Here is a 22390-nt window from a genome sequence, read left to right as displayed (position 1 = left end):
TGAAGGCGGTGGGGCATAGTCAAGGTGGGGGCTTAGTAATATCTTTGCCCTATTGTAGACAGGGCAGGGAGGCTTTTGCTACAGCCACTTTTCTTATATTTTGTCAGAGTAGGAGCGGGGAAATGGATGATATCCTGGGACAAAGATTTTTTATATTTTTTTAAATAAATGAGTTACTTAGTTTTACCTATAATATGGGACAAAATAGGACTTTCGGAAATGATGAAATGACGGGAAAAAAGTGTTGGGATGTTTTTGTTTTGGTCCTTTTTATGTGTATACTGTTCCTTTAACCAGCAGCTGTCTTATGACAACTAACCATTTTCTTAACTGTGTTCATGTGGCCACATCATGGGATGGAGAAGCAGCACATCCTGTTTATTTGGCACCATAGTGTATAAAAGTCATTTTAAAAGGAAGTGTTATAACAAGCTATCAGTCTGGCCTTGCATTGTGTTATAGATACCAACAATCAATATTAAAAGATATAGATAGATACTGTAGATATCTAAACAGAGCAACCTGTGGTCACATAGCCAATATACTGTAAATGCAGTGCGTAGGGGTAATATCCAAGTGTACCCAAGTAAAAAGAAGTTGGGTAGACTTAAAGGCTATGTACACCTTTTGGGGGCAATTTTTTTTTTATTATTGCATTGTACTCATTTTGAGCTAGAAATTATTTTTTAAATTGGTCTTTATTAAAAATATGGTGTCCTTCTTTTTTTTTTCTGTGCAGAGCTGAGATTCTCTAGTAACACCCTAATGGATTTTCTGTCTTTTCCGTCGGACCAGGAGCAGACGGACTTCTTATCTCTGCTCTCTGACCTTGTAAACACTCATTATAGCTCAGTTCTTTTCTTACTGATAAGAATTTGCTTTAAATAAGTGTTTATGAAGTCTCAGTATTTTAGAGATAAGGTTTAGGGTACTTTCACACTTGCGGCAGAGGATTCCGGCAGGCAGTTCCATCGGCAATCCGGACGCAAACGGATGCATTTGTGAGACTGATCCGGGTGCGGATCCGTCTCACAAATGCATTGCAATACCGGATCCGTCTTTCCGGTTGTCATCCGGAAAAACAGATCCAGTATTTATTTTTTTCACATTTTTAAAAGACTGCGCAGACCGCAAAACCGGATCCGTTTTACCGGAACACTTGGGGCCGGTATTAATGCATTTCAATGGAAATTAATGCCGGATCTTTCCGGCAAGTGTTCAGGATTTTTGGCCGGAGAGAAAACTGCAGCATGCTGCGGTCTTTTCTCTGGCCAAAAAACGTAAGAGGGACTGAACTGAAGGCATACTGAACGGATTGCTCTCCATTCAGTATGCATTAGGATAAAACTGATTAGTTTTTTTCCGGTATTGAGCCCCTGTGACGGAACTCAATACCAAAAAACAACTGCTAGTGTGAAAGTACCCTTAGATGAGACAAAGTGGAAGTGAAAGTACCAGTCACACAACTAGAAAAACAGTTAACCCTTTGTGACAGAGCAGCTCAATATTTTTAATAAAGTTTAATTGAAAAGAAATATTTTTAGCCAAAAATGAGTAATATGCAATCATAGCCTGTAAAGAGGTTTCCTCGCCAGTATTTTTCGCCTAGTGCTTCCCAAGTCCACAACATTATCTGTACTTCTTGGTCCCTCTTGACATGCAGTATCCAAAGGAATCAGGAAGTACAGAGGGTGATTGGTAAGGTATTACTACTCTATTTGCAGAATATTTAGCATGCTCATGTTTTTTCTTTTCATTAATGTTACTGCCCTGACACCCCCTTTAGCTATTTCATATCTGTATGAAGATGAATCCCTTATTTTGGTGCACAATAAATAAGACGCCTTTAGTGTTGCAGTAAATGTTTGTAGATGTATACAGGTTGGTTTCCTTTGACATATTTTTTTTTTTTTATGTTGTGAGCATCTGTGAAAAGCAACTGAAAAATATTTTTATTTTCTAAATAATGCATCTTTTTTTCATAACATTCAGCCAAACCTTTCCATTCCTAGAATCTATTTGATTTAATATCATCCTGAGAATCCATGCCAAACAATCACATTTCTCGCACATTCCATTGGGGGACACATACCATGGGTATAGCTTAGGGTCATTACTAGGAGGAGACACTATGCAAATGGGAAAAATGAAAGCTCCTCCTCCCTGGGCTATACCACCATGTTCCACCGGGAGGACCCCAGTTCTTGCTTAGTGTCGGATAAGGAGGATGACATTCTTTCTACTCCCGTTTATTTTTTTGCTGTGGACGCAGGGTCGCAATTCTGCTTCCCTGGTCTCTTGGTGGAGCAAGCGCCGGGGTCGAATTGACGTCCCCGGCTACCTCCCAGCCTCCCCCAGAAGTTAAGTGGAACCGGGCTCGATCTGCAGCTCCGGCGGCCTACCAGATTCGGGGTCACCTTCCTGCCCTCCTCCAGATCACTGACACTCCTTGTGCCAGCTGACTGAGAGGTGACCTCCGCTGGTGTGGATTTGAGGGCGAAGACTACAGGACGCAGATAAGTATACTGCCTCCCCTGTCTCCCGGTGTGACGCTAGGACCGCTTGGTGGCGGGGGTTTTGAGGGGGGAGAGGATACCTGTCTGGGGCATCGCTACATGAGCAGCTACTTCCCGGCTTCCCTCGGCGGTCTCTCCTACCCTTCCGGCAGCCGCGTCTTATTATTTTCATATTTCCCGCGCGCGCACGGGTTTTGCGCCTCCTGACGTGATTTGTGGGCGGCGCTCTGTCTTCTGCTACTTCCGGCTCAGCGCTCTCGGCTGCTCCGGCTCCACTCTGTCCCGGTTGCGTGCTGCAGGAACGGTAGGAGACCCTGGCCCCTTCCGTTGATGGATTACCGCCATTATGCCAAAACCTGGGTCCTCACAAAAATCCAAGTCGGCCCCTCTGGGGCTATGTAAGGTTTGCTGCTTACCACTTTCGGTCTCTGGATCCTGTGACTCTTGCCTTGCCTCTGGACAGGATCATCCTCTCCTCCCCCTCTCACTCAGCCCAGTCCTCCCTCCGCCCTGTCGGAGCCCGTGAAACCCGCCTGGGCCTCTGCCATTTCTAGGGCGGCCGCTGACTTAGCCCAAGTCTATCGGGCCGCCATGGCCTTCATGGAGCGCATGGCGTCTACGGATCCTGCGGCTAACACCATACCGTTTCCCAGTGGTTCCCACAGAGGACACTCAACCACGAAGAGGCAGCGTACACAGCAGCATCCTTCCTCGGATGATTCTGCTTCGCCTCCTCGCCTAGAGGCCCGTTCAGACACTTTCCCTCCTCGCAGGGAACATAGATCGGAAGGGGAAAGATCCAGTTCTGACGAGGACACAGAGCTGGAGCCCTCGCCCAAACTGTCCACTATGGTGGCAGACTTTGTGGCGGCGGTCCGGGATACGTTTGATATAAAGGGGGAATCTCCTTCTGCTGGTTTCCAGGAATTCCCTCTTTTCCACTCCAGGAAACCTCAAACGGTTGTATTCCCCATACATGGCGAGTTCGACAAGGTCCTCTCTAAGGCCTGGGACCGCCCGAATCACCGGTTTTCTGCCATGAAATGTATAGATACTCTTTATCCATTTCCTGCAGAAAATGTGCAGCAGTGGTCTTCTCCTCCTAAGGTTGACCCGCCGGTGGCCAGATTGGCTAAGGATACAGCCATTCCTGTCTCGGACATTTCTTCCCTACGGGGTGCAGTTGACAGGCATTTGTCCAAAACCATCTTCACTCTGGCAGGCACTGGCCTGCGGCCCACTTTCGCCTCGGCCCGGGTATCCAGAGTGCTTTCCGTATGGTTGCAGAGCAACCATCAGGACCTGGCGGAGCAGGATGCCTCTGCGGACACCTTTTTAAATTTTGTCCTCCAGATGTCTCAGGCGACGAATTTTCTTTGCGAAGCTTCCTTTGATGTTAGCATTCTTTTTGCGCGTATCTCGGCCCTTTCAGTCACACAGCGTAGAGAAGTCTGGTTGAAGGTTTGGGACGCTGACTCTTCCTCTAAGCGTTTCCTCACTAACCTCCCCTTTTCGGGTTCCAGGCTTTTTGGTGCTAAGCTGGACGAGATCATCTCGGAAGCGACGGGGGGCAAGAGTACCAACCTGCCCCAATCTAGATCCAAGCGCACCTTTGGAGGTCGGTCCTCCGGTTCTAGGAACCAGTCCTTTCGTCGCTTATCCTCTTCCAGATCTGCGGCGGCCCCCTTCCAGGGTGGCTCTCAAGACTCCCGTAAGAAACCTGCCTTTAAGCCCCAGCCTTCCTGGCGCCCGCGGCCACAATCAGCCCGCCCTGCTGCTCCCAAGCAGTCTTCCGCCTGAAGGGGCGCCCCCACCTCTTACGGTGGGGGGCCGATTGCTCTCCTTTCAACAGGTCTGGAGAGAACATATCCAGGACGCCTGGGCCCTGGAAATTGTAACATCTGGTTACAAAATATAATTCGCTTCCAGGCCTCCGGAGCGTTTCTTCTCTTCTCAGGTTCCGGGGGATCCGGTCCGGGCCTCGGCTCTTTTGCAGGCGGTCTCTTCCCTTTTGGACAGGGGAGTGATTGTTCCAGTCCCCTTGGAGGAGCAAGGCGCAGGTTTCTACTCCAACCTGTTCGTGGTGCCAAAGAAGAAGGGATCGGTGCGTCCTGTTCTAGATCTGAAGCTGTTGAACGGGTCCGGAGGTTCCGGATGGAGTCCCTCCGATCCGTTATTGCTTCCCTTCCAGGGAAATTTCTTGCGTCGGTGGACATACAAGACGCCTATTTGCATGTCCCTATAGCAGAATCTCACCACAGGTTTCTGCGCTTCACTGTCGGCGGGCAGCATTACCAGTTTGTTGCCCTGCCCTTTGGGCTGGCTACGGCCCATCAGGTATTTACGAAGATCTTGGCGCCGCTCTTGGCGCTTCTCCGTACCAGGGGCATATCTCTGTTGCCCTACCTGGACGACATACTGATAAAGGCTTCCTCCTTTCCCCAGGCCAGGGACAGCGTCCGGATCACGGTTCAGACTCTGGAGCAGTTCGGCTGGGTTATCAATGTCCAGAAGTCATCTCTTCTCCCCTCACAGAGGTTGACCTTGCTGGGGATGGTTCTGGACACCATGGCAGCTCGGGTATTCCTTCCGAGTTCCAAGTCCTCTTGAATTCAGGAATCTGTATCTCTCCTACTGCACTCCCGACGACTCTCCGTCCTGGGAGTGCATGAGGGTTCTGCGGCTGATGGTGGCCTCCTTCGAGGCCGTCCCCTTTGCCCAGTTTCACACTCTGCCTCTACAGCGGGCAATTCTGTCCTTTTGGGGCATCTCGAGTCTGTCTGCCTCCTCGGGTTCGGGCGGACCTCTTGTGGTGGCTGTCCCCCCAAAACTTGATCTCAGGGAGGTCCTTTCTTCCGATCTCCTGGACAGTTGTCACCACCGACGCCAGCCTCCTAGGTTGGGGTGGTGGTCTACAGACCCGAACGGTGCAGGGGCTTTGGTCGGCGGAGGAGGCCCGCCTTCCGATCAACGTGCTGGAGCTCAGAGCAGTTTTCCTCTCCCTTTCTCACTGGACTCATCTCCTGGCTGGTCTCCCGGTAAGGGTCCAGTCGGACAATGCCACCGCCGTGGCTTACGTCAACCACCAGGGCGGGACCCGCAGCCGGACGGTGATGCAGGAGGCGGAGAGGATCCTCCAGTGGGCGGAGACCCATGTTCCAGTACTGTCCGCAGTGTATATCCCGGGGATTGACAATTGGAAGGCGGACTTTCTCAGCCGCAACACGGTGGATCCAGGCAAGGGGTCCTTTAAATCCGGAAGTTTTCGAGGACATCTGTCGCATGTGGGGCCGCCCCAGTGTCGACCTGATGGCGTCCAGGCTCAACAACAAGGTTCCCACGTTTCTGGCCTGTGCTCGCGACCCGGAGGCGTACGGGGTGGACACGCTGGTGTCTCCGTGGCGAGGCTTCCCTCTCCTTTATGTCTTTCTGCCTCTGCTACCGAAGGTCCTTCGCAAGATCACATTGGAAGGGATTCCAACCATTCTCATCGCCCCCGATTGGCCGCGCCTGGTTCTCGGACGTCACTCGGATGCTAGCAGACGTGCCGTGGCCTCTTCCTCTCAGGGAGGATCTACTGTCTCAAGGACCGCTCTTCCACCAGAATTTACGGTCACTGCATTTGACGGCGTGGCTGTTGAGACTGCCATCCTGAAGAAGAGGGGCTTCTCGGACACTGTGGTGAAGACCATGATCAAGCCAGAAAACCAGTTTCATCCCATATATACTATCTTACCTGGGAGGCCTTTATTGTCTTTTGTGAGAAACTGGCCGTTTTCCCCTTCGTTTTTCGGTTCCGGTGGTCCTCTCGTTTCTCCAGTCGGGTCTTGAGATGGGGATGTCGTTGAGCTCTCTGAAGGGTCAGGTCTCTGCTCTGGCCATTTTCTTTCAGCGATCCCTGGCTCTGCTCTGTCCAGTGAGGACCTTCCTACCAGGGGTGGTGCATTCGGTCCCTCCGTATGTTTCTCCCCTGCCCCCATGGGACTTGAACTTGGTTCCGTCTTCCCTCCAGGCGGCTCCCTTTGAACCTTTGAGGGAGGTTTCTTTGAATCTTCTCACCTGGAAGGTGGTCTTTTTGGTGGCGATCACCTCGATCAGGAGGGTATCTGAGCTGGCCGCGCTTTCCTGTAGGGAGCCCTTTTTGGTCTTCCATCAGGATAAGGCGGTGCTGCGCCCGATCCCTTCATTTTTGTCCAAGGTGGTCTCCGCCTTCCACCTTTTAATGAAGATATAGTCCTGCCCTCTTTTTGTCCATCTCCAGCGAACCGCAAGGAGCGCGCTCTCCATCCCCTGGACGTTGTCCGGGCTCTGCGTGTGTACCTATTGGTTACTGCCTCTTTCCGCCGTACGGATTCCCTTTTCGTGATTCCGGAAAGGCCTCGTAAAGGTCTGACTGCTTCCAAGGTCTCGGTAGCCCGATGGATTCGGTCGGCTATTGCCACGGCTTATCGTGCCTGTGGCAGGGTTCCCCCAGCTGGGGTTACCGCGCACTGGGGGCCTCCTGGGCTAGGCGTAATCGCGCCTCGGCATCTCAACTTTGTAAGTCTTCCTTGCATACCTTTACAAAGTTTTACCAGTTGCACTCTTTGGCATCGGCTGATGCTGTCCTTGGCCGCAAGGTATTGCAGGCGGTGGTTCCTGTTTGACCACTGGGCGTTTTCTCCTGGAGGTGCTGTTTTTTTTTTTTCCCCACCCCATGGACTGCTCTAGGACGTCCCATGGTCTGTGCCCTCCAATGGAATGTGCGAGAAAAGGAGATTTTTTGTGAAACTCGCCTGTAAAATCTTTTTCTCGTCTTTTCCATTGGGGGACACAGCTCCCTCCCATTCTTACCTGTTGTAGGAAGGGTTGGTTTAGTTCTTCGGGTCCTGAAGGTTTTCGGTCTGATGGCGGTATTCCGTTGTTCTGGTCTCTATGGCTTTGGTATCCTTCTCCTACTGCTTTTGCACGCACTGGGGTCCTCCCGGTGGAACATGGGGGTATAGCCCAGGGAGGAGGAGCTTTCTTTTTTTTTTTATTTGCATAGTGTCTCCTCCTAGTAATGACCTAGGCTATACCCATGGTCTGTGTCCCCCAATGGAAAAGACGAGAAAAAGATTTTACAGGTGAGTTTCACAAAAAATCTCCTTTTACATGTTTATAATGGTATTCTGATCTGAAGCTACGAATGTTCTTCCATGTGCTCCTTGTATCCGGGACTCCAAGCTGTACGCACAATCCCTGCGTAAATTGTTTGGGATGATTTCAAACACTGATATTATGGCATTAAAAAGTAAAAAAGGCTCTGTAGTCAGAATCCCATTGCCTACATTTTTTCCCAACCATGTTCTATACATTTTGCTTTACTCTTCAGAGCTGGATGCTAAAGCAGCAATACAGAATCAGTTATCACTGCTTCTGTGCTTTCTCCTTTAGCTGATCCTACACATGAGAGAACTGTTGGCCAAACACTTATTTGGCTGACAGCTTTATCTCCCAATCCTCCTGTACATATGCAGACTTGTCTCAGCTGGTCGTGTGTGTGTGTGTGTGTGTATATATATATGTGTATATATTTATATTTATATATATATATATATATATATATATATATATATATATATATATATATATATATATATTATAAATGGGGAGAAGATAGAAAGCCACTGCCTGAAACCTGTCAGCAGCTTATTTCCCTGACAACAAAGGAGCGGACAGTTGAAATCCAACATGCCCAGTCCCTGTCTCTGGTTGATAAGGCCACATTACATATTTTGGTCACTTCACATGTGACGACAATGTAGTAGATTGTTGGGAAGGAAGCGTTTACATGCACCGATCTCCACCAGCTCCTCCAGAGTATGGGGAGGAGCGATCGCTAGTGCCATCGCTCTTTCCGGTACAGACTCGTTGTTTCCCGGCAGAAGATCTTGTTTACACAGCACGATTTACCATTGGGAAACGATGATCTTTTTGCTCATTCGTTTTGCTCATTCATTGCGTAATTTGCAGAGCATTTACACTGCCAGATCATCGCTAACTAGCATTACTAGTAATGGTCGTTAGCAATGATATGTTCAATTGTCGGCCCTTTAGATGGTCTGCCGAATCCACCAAAATAATCAGTATCTGCCAATATAAATGTAATGTGGATGGCCAGTTTAAAACTAGGTATAGTCATGCAGCTACCCCAAGATCTTTAGTTAGAGGTTGGTCATTACAATAACTTATCTCTTATCCACAGGATAATCGTTAACTGATCGGCAGCGGTCCAATCGCTGGGGTCCCCACTAATCACGAGAGTAGGTGCCCATGTTCCCCCATTTGAATGAAGCAGAAGACACATATTCATATCTGCCACTCCATTCAAATAGCGGAGTACAAGCGCTTTGCTATCTCCAGCAACTTCACAGAGCTGAATAGAGCAGCAGCTTGCATTTGTGTCTACCGCTCCATTCAAACAGGAGTACACAAGTCCACATTCTCATGACTGTCAGGGGCCCCAGCAGTTGCGCCCCCACAAATTAGACACTTATCTCCTATTCCGTGAATAGGAGATATGATGTTGTAATGCGACAACCCCTTTGAAATGAATCAATAGTGAAGTTCCTCCTATGAAGACCAGAATAGGAACTTCACCACTGGGCGTGCCTGCAGGCATTTCAGAAATGCTAGAGAAGACAGGAAGATTGTATAAAGACACGTACTTAAAGGGGTTGTCCCACAAAAATTATTCCACCATTTTCAAACCAGTTCTTGGATCTGAGTACTTTTGTAATTGCATGTAATAAAACATCTAGTATAGCCACTAAATAAAATGTATAGCGCCACCTGCTGTTTCTTATTTTTCTTGTCTCTGTCCACCTCTCTGAGGTGGATGCACATGCTCAGTTCTTTCCTTCTGAGCTGTGTTAGGGAGAGAGCAACAGAAGAAAGGTCACGCCCCCTGAGTAGTCAGCGTGACTTAAAACCATCAGAGCAATGAATGGGTAGACCTCTGGATCCATGTGAAGTACAGGCCTGGTTCTAGCTTTGTTAGAAAGAGATTGTCATGCTATATGATGTCTGCTTTTCATTTATTATGTTAATCATGGGATAACCCTTTTAATTTATGTGATTAAAAGCTTAAAGAGGACCTTTCATGGGTCCAGACATTATGAAATAACTAGCAGGTTATGTAGGGCATTATTGCAGGGATGTAATATTGCTTACTAGTTTGTCTGGGTGCCACTCCCTTTGCCCGCTGTGCCCCCTGCAGTTTTCCCGGCTGGTATGCTAATGAGTACAATAGGTACAGGGAGGAGGAGACTGCCCTGTTTCTCAATGGGCGTCTCCTTCTCCCTGGCTGTAGCGCGGTCCAATCTCAGCAGAGAGCATCACAGCCAGGGAGAATGAGACGCCCATTGAGAAACAGGGCAGTCTCCTCCTCCCTGTTTCGATTGTACTCATTAGCATAGCAGCCGGGAAAACTGCAGGGGGGCACAGCGGGCAAAGGGAGTGGCGCCCAGACAAACTAGTAAGCAATATTACATCCCTGCAATATGCCCTACATAACCTGCTAGTTATTTCATAATGTCTGGACCCATGAAAGGTCCTCTTTAAAGTCACCATGTTACTATAGTAAATATGTGTAATTACTAATTATTATAGACAAGTCATTTAATTGGAGTCTGAGTTGTAGGGTTGTCCTTGCCAATAGTCTACACACCCCTGTTAAAATGTCAGATTTCTGTGATGTAAAAAGATAAATCATTTCAGAACTTTTTCCACCTTTTTAATGTGACCTATAAACTGTACAATTGAAAAACTGAAATCTTTTAGGTAGAGGGAAGAAAAAATATAAAAATAAAATAATATGGTTGCAAAAGTGTGCACACCCTTAGGCCTCATGCACACAACAGTATTTTTTCGCGGTCCGCAAAACGGGGTTCCGTGATTTGTTTCCGTTTTTTTTTCCGTGTGTCTTTCTTGATTTTTGGAGGATCACCAGACAAGAAAAGTGAAAAAAAAGTTTGCCACGGATGCGGATGACAATCTTGTGTGCCTCCGTGTTTTTTCACGGACCTATTGACTTGAATGGACAGGTCATATTTTTTTGACGGACTGAAAACACGGATCACGGACGCGGATGACAAACTACGCATTTCCCGAGTTTTCAACGGACCCATTGAAAGTCAATGGGTCCGCAGAAAATCACGGAAAACGGAACAATGGACACGGAACCCAACAACGGTCGTGTGCATGAGGCCTTAAACTAATACTTTGTTGAAGCACCTTTTGATTTTATTACAGCACAGTCTTTTTGGGTATGAGTCTATCAGCATGGCACATTTTGACATGGCAAGATTTGCCCACTCTTCTTTGCAAAAACACTCCAAATCTGTCAGATTGCGAGGGCATCTCCTGTGCACAGCCCTCTTCAGATCACCCCACAGATTTTCAATCGGATTCAGGTTTGGGCTCTGGCTGGGCCATTCCAAAACTTTAATCTTCTTCTGGTGAAGCCATTCCTTTGTTGATTTGGATGTATGCTTTGGGTCGTTGTCATGCTGAAAGATGAAGTTCCTCCTCATGTTCAGCTTTCTAGCAGAAGCCGGAAGGTTTTGTGCCAATATTGACTGGTATTTGGAACTGTTCATATTTCCCTCTAGCTTAACTAAGGCCCCAGTTCCAGCTGAAGAAAAAAAGCCCCAAAGCATAATGCTGCCACCACCATGCTTCACTGTGGGTATGGTGTTCTTTTGGTGATGTGCAGTGTTGTTTTTGCGACAAACCTCTTTTGGAATTATGGCCAAAAAGTTCAACCTTGGTTTCATCAGACCATAACACCTTTTCCCACATGCTTTTGGGAGACTTCAGATGTGTTTTTGCACAATGTAGCCTGGCTTGGATGTTTTTCTTCATAAGAAAAGGCTTTTGTCTTGCCACTCTACCCCATAGCCCAGACATATGAAGAATACGGGAGATTGTTGTCACATGTACCACACAGCCAGTGCCAGATCCTTTAATGTTGCTGTAGGCCTCTTGGTAGCCTCCCAGACTAGTTTTCTTCTCGTTTTTTCATCAATTTTGGAGGGACGTCCAGTTCTTGGTAATGTCACTGTTGTGCCATATTTTCTCCACTTGATGATGACTGTCTTCACTGTGTTCCATGGTATATCTAATGCCTTGGAAATTCTTTTGTACCCGTCTCCTGACTGATACATTTTAACAATGAGATCCCTCTGATGCTTTGGAAGCTCTCTGTGGACCATGGCTTTTGCTGTGGGATGTGACTAAGAAAATTCCAGGAAAGACCAACTAGAGCAGCTTAACTTTATTTGGGGTTAATCAGAGGCACTTTAAATGATGGCAGGTGGATGCTGACTCCTATTTAACATGATTTTGAATGTGATTGCTTAATTCTGAGCACAGCTACATCCCCAGTTATAAGAGAGTGTGCACACTTATGCAACCACATTATTTTAGTTTTTCTTGTTTTCTTCCCTCCACCTAAAAGATTTCAGTTTTTTTTCAATTGAGTGGTACAGTTTATAGGTCACATTAAAGGTGGAAAAAAGTTCTGAAATGATTTATCTCATTTTTACAGCACAGAAACCTGACATTTTAACAGGGGTGTGTAGACTTTTTATATCCACTGTAGGTAAACAGTAACCTGATGGGGTGTATTCCCAGGGAAGAAGTATGTTAATTAAACATTTGGACTTGGGAAACCTGACAAGAGAAAATATATTTTTTATAATTAATTCCTTGTTCCTACGTTGAATGTGTAGTTCCATCCATTCTTTTTAACAGTAACAGTGTAAAAAGTGTTTTTGTTTTCCTTTAATAGTTTGCTTTTTTGTTTTGTGTCCATTTAATGTTTGTGTCCCTTATTTTTTTTTCTCCCATTATGTTGCATTTCAGAACATGTAACCTCTAATGCCAGCGATAGTGAAAGTAGTTACCGTAAGTTCTTTAAGCTTCTTGCATTCTTAAGGCCTGATTTACTGTCCTTTCTTTTAATGTTTTATTCATGTCATATACAGCATACATTACAGTTCTCTTAAATCAGTGATATATACAAAGTTCTTGGTCCAACCATGGTACATGCCACGGTATAGAGTAATTGTGAATTTTATGTGTTGAATGTTGATATGTTTCAGTTTGTGCAATCTGTTTAACAACATTTGCTTGCCAAGTGAGGATATTTAAATTGTCTTCTAATTTCTTTTTTTCTGCTGTCTATTATGAAAGTAATCTTGATTACAGATGAGTATGGATGTTCACAAGGTCTATTATATTAATATTTTATCCACACAAAATACTTTGAAACCTCTAAATTCTCTTCCTGTCTCACACCTAGGCCAGTTTCACACAAGCGTTTTAGTCCAGGAAACGCACTCCATGTGAGAACCGTATTTCCTGAGCTGAACACAATTCCTGTGACACAAACTCATTCCATTTTAATTATTTATAATGCTGTGTGTTCCTGCACGACCTCGACTGAACTGTACTCGCCTAATATGTTAGTACAGTTCAATACAGCTGCGGTCAGACTGGAATTTACAGCATTATAATTCTGTGAGTTTGTCACAGGAGCAATGTTCAGCCATGGAAATAATGTTTCACATGAAACGTGTTTCCCGGACTGAGTACGCTTGTGTGAAACTGGCCTTACACACTCAAAATTAGGCTAAAAAAATTTACATTTGCAAAAAAAATTAAAATATATTTTTTGCTGTAATTCAGCTCAGTTCTAGGAAGTTTGAATGAGGTTTCTAGAAGTATAATTTTGCATGATTGAGTTCTTTTCCATCACTGCTGCATGTTTTTGTTTGCACTTTTTCATTACTGGTTTATTTGAAATAATGACAGATCGTCAGTAGTAATAAACAAAAACTCAATCTGATATTTCAATTGTATGAACGCCTTTCTTTTCACATACACAGAGTCTGCATGAAGTTGTGTAAATGTGCAAATACTGGGGCAGATTTACTAATCCTATTAAAAGTGTCAACTTAGACAGGGCGTTTAGACCTGCAGCACATTTATCACAGGGGCCCAGACTGGATGATAAACTTGGTGCAGGACTAGATAATTTTGTCCAACTAGCTGTTGGTCAGCTTACTTTGCAGCAGAATTTTACACCAGAATTGTGGTGCAGTGTTAGGGCTCATGTACACAAACTTATTTTCTTTCCGTGTCAGTTCCGTTTTTTTGTTTATTTTTGCACACTGTATGCGGAACCATTAATTTCAATGGGTTTGCAAAAAAAAAAAAGATTACTTCATGTGCATTCCTTTTCCGTGTGTCTGTTCCGCAAAAAAAAGAACATGTCCTATTAATTTACGGACAAGGATAGTACTGTTATATTAGGGGCCAGCTGTTCCGTTCCGCAAAATACGAATGCACACGGACGTCATCTATATTTTTTGAGGACCACAAAATACATACGGTCGTGTGCATGAGCTCTTAGTGCAGAACGTTGCATCTAATTGTAAACTTCCTTTTCCACAATGTCACAGTCCCCTTCTGAGCATGTTGCAGATGCTTGTTCTAACGCTATATGCACCAAATTACGGTGCACTGACAATAGTAAGCACTACTTGTATTGCATATATATTATAGACAATTATATACGGATATATATATATATATATATATATATATACACTGCTCCAAAAAATAAAGGGAACACAAAAATAACACATCCTAGATCTGAATTAATTAAATATTCTTCTGAAATACTTTGTTCTTTACATAGTTGAATGTGCTGACAACAAAATCACACAAAAATAAAAAAAAAATGGAAATCAAATTTTTCAACCCATGGAGGTCTGGATTTGGAGTCACACTCAAAGTTAAAGTGGAAAAACACACTACAGGCTGATCCAACTTTGATATAATGTATTTAAAACAAGTCAAAATGAGGGTCAGTAGTGTGTGTGGGGCCTCCACGTGCCTGTATGACCTCCCTACAACACCTGTGCATGCTCCTGATGAGGTGGCGGACGGTCTCCTGAGGGATCTCCTCCCAGACCTGGACTAAAGCATCTGTCAACTCCTGGACAGTTGGTGGATAGAGCGAGACATGATGTCCCAGATGTGCTCAATTGGATTCAGGTCTGGGGAACGGGCGGGCCAGTCCATAGCATCAATGCCTTCGTCTTGCAGTAACTGCTGACACACTCCAGCCACTTGAGGTCTAGCATTGTCTTGCATTAGGAGGAACCCAGGGCCAACCGCACCAGCATATGGTCTCACAAGGGGTCTGAGGATCTAATCTCGGTATCTAATAGCAGTGCAGGCTACCTCTGGCGAGCACATGGAGGGCTGTGAGGCCCTCCAAAGAAATGCCACCCCACACCATTACTGACCCAATGCCAAACCGGTCATGCTGGAGGATGTTGCAGGCAGCAGAACGTTCTCCACGGTGTCTCAAGACTCTGTCACGTCTGTCAAATGTGCTCAGTGTGAACATGCTTTCATCTGTGAAGAGCACAGGGCTCCAGTGGCGAATTTGCCAATCTTGGTGTTCTCTGGCAAATGTCAAACGTCCTGCACGGTGTAAGCACAACCCCCACCTGTGGACGTCGGGCCCTCATATCACCCTCATGGAGTCTGTTTCTGACCGTTTGAGAAGACACGTGCACATTTGTGGCCTGCTGGAGGTCATTTTGCAGGGCTCTGGCAGTGCTCCTCCTGTTCCTCCTTGCACAAAGGCGGAGGTAGCGGTCCTGCTGCTGGGTTGTTGCCCTCCTACGGCCTCCTCCACGTCTCCTGATGTACTGGCCTGTCTCCTGGTAGCGCCTCCATGCTCTGGACACTACGCTGACAGACACAGCAAACCTTCTTGCCACAGCTCGCATTGATGTGCCATCCTGGATAAGCTGCACTACCTGAGCCACTTGTGTGGGTTGTAGACTCCGTCTCATGCTACCACTAGAGTGAAAGCACCGCCAGCATTCAAAAGTGACCAAAATATCAACCAGGAAGCATAGGAACTGAGAAGTGGTCTGTGGTCACCACCTGCAGAACCACTCCTTTATTGGGGTGTCTTGCTAATTGCCTATAATTTCCACCTGTTGTCTATCCCATTTGCACAACAGCAGCAGAAACTGATTCACAATCAGTGTTGCTTCATAACTGGACAGTTGGATTTCACAGAAGTGTGATTGACTTGGAGTTACATTGTGTTGTTTAAGTGTTCCCTTTATTTTTTTGAGCAGTGTGTGTGTGTGTATATGTATGTATGTATATATGTATATATATATATATATATATATATATATATATATATATATAAAATGTGTGTGTGTATAACTTACTAATGGAACTTTACATGCTCGAGTAATCCCCAACCACAAAATGTGTCCTCCACGATGTGACTAGAACCTTTTACTGGTGGTTTGCATTCTGGGAAGTGTATTTTAGACACCATATTATCCATTGTAATCCGCCTTAGGGTAAACTGTCTCACTAAATTACAGGAGTTTAGCTACAGGCCTGTCAACTGCTCCTATTAGCAAAAAGCAGAACTGTAAATGCAGTGACAGGCTATCGTAATAACTGTATCTGAGGACCAGTACTAGATATGTCATTTATTAAAAATAACTTTTTATGATCTTTTATAGACCTCGTCATTGTAGCTACGTACACGCATACATTAAGATCTTAAGGTCTTTAAAGGTGCACATATACTTTATAGTTTGTGATGTTAAGTCTAAATTGAGACTGTACATAGTCATGCACCCATCTTGTGTACTTCATCATTGATAGCCTGTTTGTTCTTGATTGGGATCAACATTGGTAATGTGTGTCATGTCATGCACTTAATGGTAAAAGCATGCTGAATGTGCAGTGTGCTGAACGGCTAAATGGGTATGTTTTTGCTATTCATCACTATAGCAGTATGATGTGATACTTGCAGAGGAATTTTCCAGGACTTGAATCTTATGCAATATTTTTTTACTCCACAGGGCATCTTGGGTTAAAAAAAAAATAAAGTACATTTTCAAGTATTGTTAGTTTTTTTTAAACTCGTTTTATTGAAGTATAACAATTTAGGTATGGCACATAGACATTCATCCAAAAGCCTATAATGATCAAGTGACTTGTTACATATCAAAGTAAAAGTACAGTTGTGCATATTGGGGTGTGTGTGTATGTATATATATATGTATATATATATATATATATATATCTCTATATCTGACATTTATATACATATACTGTTAGCAATAAAGACATGGCTTCTCGATGTATCATGTATGAGTATCTCGATGAGTATAATGTATCATATTACACGATCGTCCCAGTGGAATGCATATGATTATCTGACAACATCAATGAAGATGAACACCATTCTCCCCTCACCTGAAATGTTTGTGGGAACCCCCAATTTAAAAAATATTTTCCATGGGTACAATTTGATTCACTAGGGACTTCCATTGTCCCATAGTAGGTGGTCTGTCAGCCATCCATCTGATTGCTATAGCTTTCCTAGCGAGAAACAGACTCTCCCAGAAATATTCTATTGTGATGTGACCATAGCTCCTCGTCCATTATCCCCAAAATACATATCTTAGGAGACATTGGTACAGGAGTTGGGACCATAGTTGAAAGGACCGTTGTGACCTCCCTCCAAAAGTGCTGCAGGTAACTACACTCCCATATCATGCAGTTATCTGTGAGCACCTGTGACATATGTTATGTGGAATTCTACCCATTTTATATAATCTGGTAGGAGTGAAGTAGCTTATATGGAGTATAAAGAGTTGTATTAACCTATTATTTATTGAGGGTGAGACTCTCATGGGAGCCTCCAGTGCCTCTTGCCATTCTAGTGCTTTCATTTGTGGTATAGAATTCCTCCACTTTTAATGATCAGCGGGTTAAGAGTCATTCTGTTACTAAGGAGATGCGTGTATAGAGCCAAGATAATGCCCTTGGGGCCCTGAGTGTTCAGTATTCCTATTAATGGGTATGTCGAAATAGCACGATTTGGTGTTCTAAAACTGCGCATGGAGGGCATGCCTCACTTGCAGGTACCTGAAAAAGAGGATACGTGGGATTCCAAAATTCTCTTGCAGTTGAGTGAATTAGCCCAAAACACCTCCAACATACAAATCCCTTAACGTGAATTTTCCATGTTCCCTCCATGTGTCTGCCCTTTCATGTGACATTACATGTGAGAACATGGGGTTATCCCATAATGGCACACTATCCAGTAAATCTTTGTAATTTTGAAGCTTTGCTGCTGTCCACACCTGGTGTGCCAGCTTTTTTAATTGGAGGGTGTGTCTGGGGAATAAATGTATACTTTCCAACACTGGCCACAGAGTAGTTAAGTGCAAGTAATCCTGTAAATAGTATTCTGCATTGGGTCGTTCTGACTGTGTCAATTGACCTGCTAAAAAATACAAAAAGAAGTCAGGGTACTTTCACACTAGCGGCAGGGGACTCCGGCAGGCTGTTCCGGCGGGTCAACAGCCAGTCGGATACGTCCTGCCGCTAGTTCACGTGTGACCCCAGACTGCCGCTCCGTCCCCATTGACTATAATGGGGGCGGAGTTCCGGCGGCAGCACGGCAGTGCACGCCGAGAGGCAGCCGGTCCATTTCATGATGAAATAGTGGACATTAGCTGATCATGGGCAGCCTTTAAAGTGAATTTAGGCTCTTCTGAGCTCTCAGACCCAATAAGTTGTGTTGTATGGCCGTGAGTAGCCGGAGCTTGTGGCGATACCGTGGCCGCGGTGCCATGTTGGGCCTTCTGCCTTGCAAACTCTTTGAGCCGCTCTGCGGCCGCCTGTGCTTTACTTGGGCTCATGTTGTGCCTCCTCGGCTTCCTCCATCTCTTGTAAACCGTCCACTCTGATGTCAGCTGATTATGTGCCAGGATGATGAAGGATTCTAATCGGGAGCCGGAGCAGCTCTGAAACGCGTGCGTTCATGGCGGTGGTTAGCCACGCCCCCCAAGTATTGTTAGTTTAAAATGTTTTATACAGTTTCGTATCCACAGGTCTTGTGCAGTCCTGTGTCTCTTCATAGTAACAGGCTGGTGACCAACCCTGTGTAGTCTGATCCTGCAGCCATATTGGCTTTCTTCTGTCCCTTTCTCCATGATAACCTGCCAAATATATGTTAGTGGAAAAAGAAAGGAACAGGTGGGGAGAAGGGTGACTGTTGGACTCGAGGGTTGCTTTAATATGTAACCCCAAAGAAACATAAATGCTTAAAACATTGGTATATTTTTAATCAAAACTGTTTGCAAAGTTTATTCAAGGCTAATTAGAGTAATAAAAATGATTACAAAAGTTGACCTGCCCTTTTAAACCTGCCCGGTGATTTGTGCCTTATCTAAGCAGGATAAGATATAGTGAGAGAAGCTGAGTTCTGTAATATATAGGTTTTTATTGTTTTGAACAGGATTTGAGTAAATTCTGACAGGACTCCTAGGATAGACTGTCTTGATTATCCCGCCCACATGGGCTGATTGACAGCTTTCTGTATACACACACTGATCCTGCTTCAAAACATTTAAACCTATACATCTCCCTGTCTCATCTGCTGCTCTCCTGTTTTTGGTGGTATACACTGCCATCTTGTTTCCTGCTTCCCCTCTGATATGGTTCTTCTAATAGCGCCTTTTCAGAAATAGAGAGCTAAAGTCTCAGTGCACTGCTCTAAACCCTGTCCAGAGGCATAAACAGATCCCAGCAGCCCCATAGTAAAAATGAGTATCTATGTATCAAACACTCCCAGGCAATGCAAATTGCAATGCACAATTCACCAGATTTCTGACAAACTGTTTTTTATTTTTTAAATGGGAAAAACTTTTAATAAAAAAAATAATAAATAAAGTTGCACTCTGCCTCACTCACATTATCTTCTTCTGTGTTGATAAAAGTCAAACAGGTAGTTCATAAATATTGCACGCATTCTGAACCCCACATATTTGCACCAGGCAACCGGCATATATACAACAATACATTTCCTGACTCCCTTTACACAGTATATTAAAACTAGGGAGAGCGCAGTGCATAAGGATTTATACAGGTACCATTGATATCTATGGAACTTGTAAATAATTGATTTGTACGAAGCACCCTCAGTGGTGGCTGCCAGAAAATGCAGTGAATCTATGTCAGGAACAGGAGAAGCAGTTAGCATTGGACCCCATAGTAGTTGCTCGCTAGCAGTTCTAGCTAAAGGTAGATGCCCATAATGAAATGGTTCACAATATATGAATGCAACTGAGCTGAAGCAAATTACGTTGCTAGAATATTGCTAGGGTGATCCCAATAAAATTCCCAGAACGCTGCTTTAACACCGTCCTTCATGATATTTGATGTACTTGCTTGTCATAGAAAATAAATGGTGCTTAAAAATAATTTTATCTGCTGGGTGATGGCTGTTCTGTAACTGGGATCTGAGATGGACCTGATCTTGGTTATTTGATCCCTCAGATGCTGCTGTCAATAGCAATCAAGGCTTATGAGCAGTTACACAGAGGAAGGTGGCTCCCCCAGTCCTCTGATCTCCCAGCAAATGACCCTGCACAATAGAAGGGTAAAATCGCTATACACTGCAATTCATAAGTTGCAAGTTAAAGTCCTCTAAAGGGACTAAACAGAACAGTAAAAATACATAAAATAAATAAAAAAAATGTTAAAGAAATATTTAGAATTCAAAACGCATCCCTTTCTCATTTTATCATATTAAAAAAACAAATATATGTACAAAAAATAAGCATAATTGTTATCACCGCTCCACAGATATCCGAACTATCCAAATATCACGTTATTTATCCCGTGAATGCCATAAACAAAAAAGTCAGTGCCAGAAGAGTAGTTTCTTGGTCATACAAATAGATCCTTTTCAGAACGGATGCAGACGGTTGTATTATCTGAATGGATCCGTCCATGATGGATCCGCACAAAACGCGAGTGTGAAAGTAGCCTAAGCTGTGAGAGGGCCGCAGCACTTGAAGGAGCACAGTGCCTTCTTAAACAGCTGATCGGCGAGGGTCAAAGGGGTGTTGGATCCCCACCAATCAGGTACTGTTGACCTATTCTGAGAATCTCAGAAAACTCTTTTAAAGTTATGGATGACAGGATACGGTGACACAAGGCAAATTTGTTTTTAGCAAAAAAAAAGTCAAATAGAACAAAAACTATAGAAATTTTCTACCTCTATAATCATACTGACCCAGTGTATAAAGTAACGTCATTTTTGCCACGCATTGCCAGAATTAAATTTTTCACCCAACAATTCTTTTTCCATTTCTTGATACATTATATGGAACATTAAATGGGGCTATTAAAAATACATCTCATCATACAAAAAACATGTTCTCAAACATAGAAGACCGAAAAATAAAGGTATGGCAGGGAGGCAAAAAAATATTATTTTGCCAGTTTAGTTATGTAGGTTTTTAAATGGTAAAAATTGTTCAAATGCAGAGTTTTTACACAACTAGTTAATCTATCTGCATGAGTTGCTAAGAGGGGGTTGTTAACTACCTAATGGTGCTTTAATATTCTGAGCACATCAGGCTTGAGTGGACCAGGATGACACTTGGCCGTTAATACCATTATGTTTACAGTATATATTGAGAAGCGTGAGCACTGTGTTCTCGCTATTAATCCCCAATTGTTTACATCCGGTGTAAGTTCGGGCAAGTAATAAATTACAGATCTGTTAATGGCAAGTTACTGTTAATGGGAAGCGTGATCCAAATAATTGCATGGTTCTTCCTCTTTTCCCGAGGTTGTGATGCATGAAGTCATTTGTGCAATGTTTGTTACTGTATTGTTCCATTAGTTTGTAACTTTTATGTGTAATTATTATCTTTATTCACACAGGCTCATCATTCTTTAAAGGGGTTTTCTGGTGATACGGATTTTTAAGCAAGTGTCTGAGCCTGCCCCCTGAAATAGGAGATTACTTATATACTCACCTGCTCCATGTCACAATGGTCCTCCTCACGGCCTCCACTTTCTCCATCTTCTGATCCCATCACTGTTTACATCCAGCAGTGCCTGGGCATGATGACATTCATCGCTTCAGCCAGTGTCTGACTTCAGCGGTGATGTGGGCACAAGTAGCACGTCGCTGCTAAACCAGTCATTGGCTAGAGTGATGCACGTGACCATGACCATACACTGCCAGATGTAAACAGTATGAGGACCAGAAGATGGAGAAAGTAGAGGCTGCGAGGAGGATCGGAGTGACGTAGAGCAAGTTAGTATGAATCTTCTATTTCAGGGGGCAGGCTGTGGGAAACCCCCTTTAAACTATCTCATCAGCAATAAGGCAGAGATATCTTATTATATAAAATACTCACCAAGCTTCTGATCATTAAGAAACTTCCAATGTATTGTATAGGTGCAGCCACGTGTTCAGGTTTTTTGATGCAATTTTTGAAGGACATATGTCGCTGTGACATATCAAAAAGTCTGTCAGGAGTGGACCATAAGAGTCTTTCCTCGCTTCAGGAGTTGAATCAAGACTGGCTCATAGATTGTCCATTGAGCCAGTGTCCTGCAGGGAGGAGAGAAAACGCTCTATTAGCATTTCTCTCCTCATTCTAGTGATAGGTGGGGTTCTCAGTACTCAGACTGATCAAAACCCTTGATATGTCGCTATGACACATCAAAAAGTTTCTCAAAGTACATCCACTCCTTTCAGGTGTGGATCATAATGGGAGAAAAAGTATTAAGCCGAATCTGTCACCAGCGACCTCCCCATCCAGCTGTTTGCACAGACACTTAGCTGTGGTTTATCAGATTAAATTGTTGCTTTTCATTTATTGATCAAGTTAAGTTTCTTAATATGCAAATTAGGCCTCTGGTGAGGGTGTCACCATTGTTCATTGCACACAAGTGTCGCTCCTCTCTGTGGCCAG

At 44.4% G+C, this 22390-nt stretch overlaps 1 protein-coding gene and 1 long non-coding RNA gene across 9 annotated transcripts in view; one reads left to right on the top strand and one right to left on the bottom strand.

The window, feature by feature from the left end:
- Window positions 1-22390, top strand: part of DLG1 (discs large MAGUK scaffold protein 1) — a 289003-nt gene that overhangs the window by 242755 nt on the left and 23858 nt on the right. For 5 of the 8 annotated variants that reach the window (XM_040428320.1, XM_040428319.1, XM_040428313.1 and 2 more), the window contains one exon: window positions 12405-12446. The exons of the other annotated variants lie outside the window; for them this stretch is intronic. In XM_040428320.1, the coding sequence (XP_040284254.1) occupies window positions 12405-12446 (42 nt within the window). The remainder of the gene's footprint in view (window positions 1-12404; window positions 12447-22390) is intronic. 8 annotated transcript variants of the gene reach the window in all.
- On the bottom strand, window positions 1817-8019 carry LOC120997947. The gene is made up of 3 exons (XR_005778266.1): window positions 7650-8019; window positions 4740-4741; window positions 1817-2064 (listed from the first exon to the last, which is right to left on the bottom strand). It is a non-coding gene; the product is annotated as an uncharacterized LOC120997947 (long non-coding RNA).

Source organism: Bufo bufo, chromosome 4, assembly GCF_905171765.1.
Source record: "Bufo bufo chromosome 4, aBufBuf1.1, whole genome shotgun sequence".
NCBI classification, from domain to species: Eukaryota; Metazoa; Chordata; class Amphibia; order Anura; family Bufonidae; genus Bufo; species Bufo bufo.
This window is presented reverse-complemented; position numbering and strand designations above follow the sequence as displayed.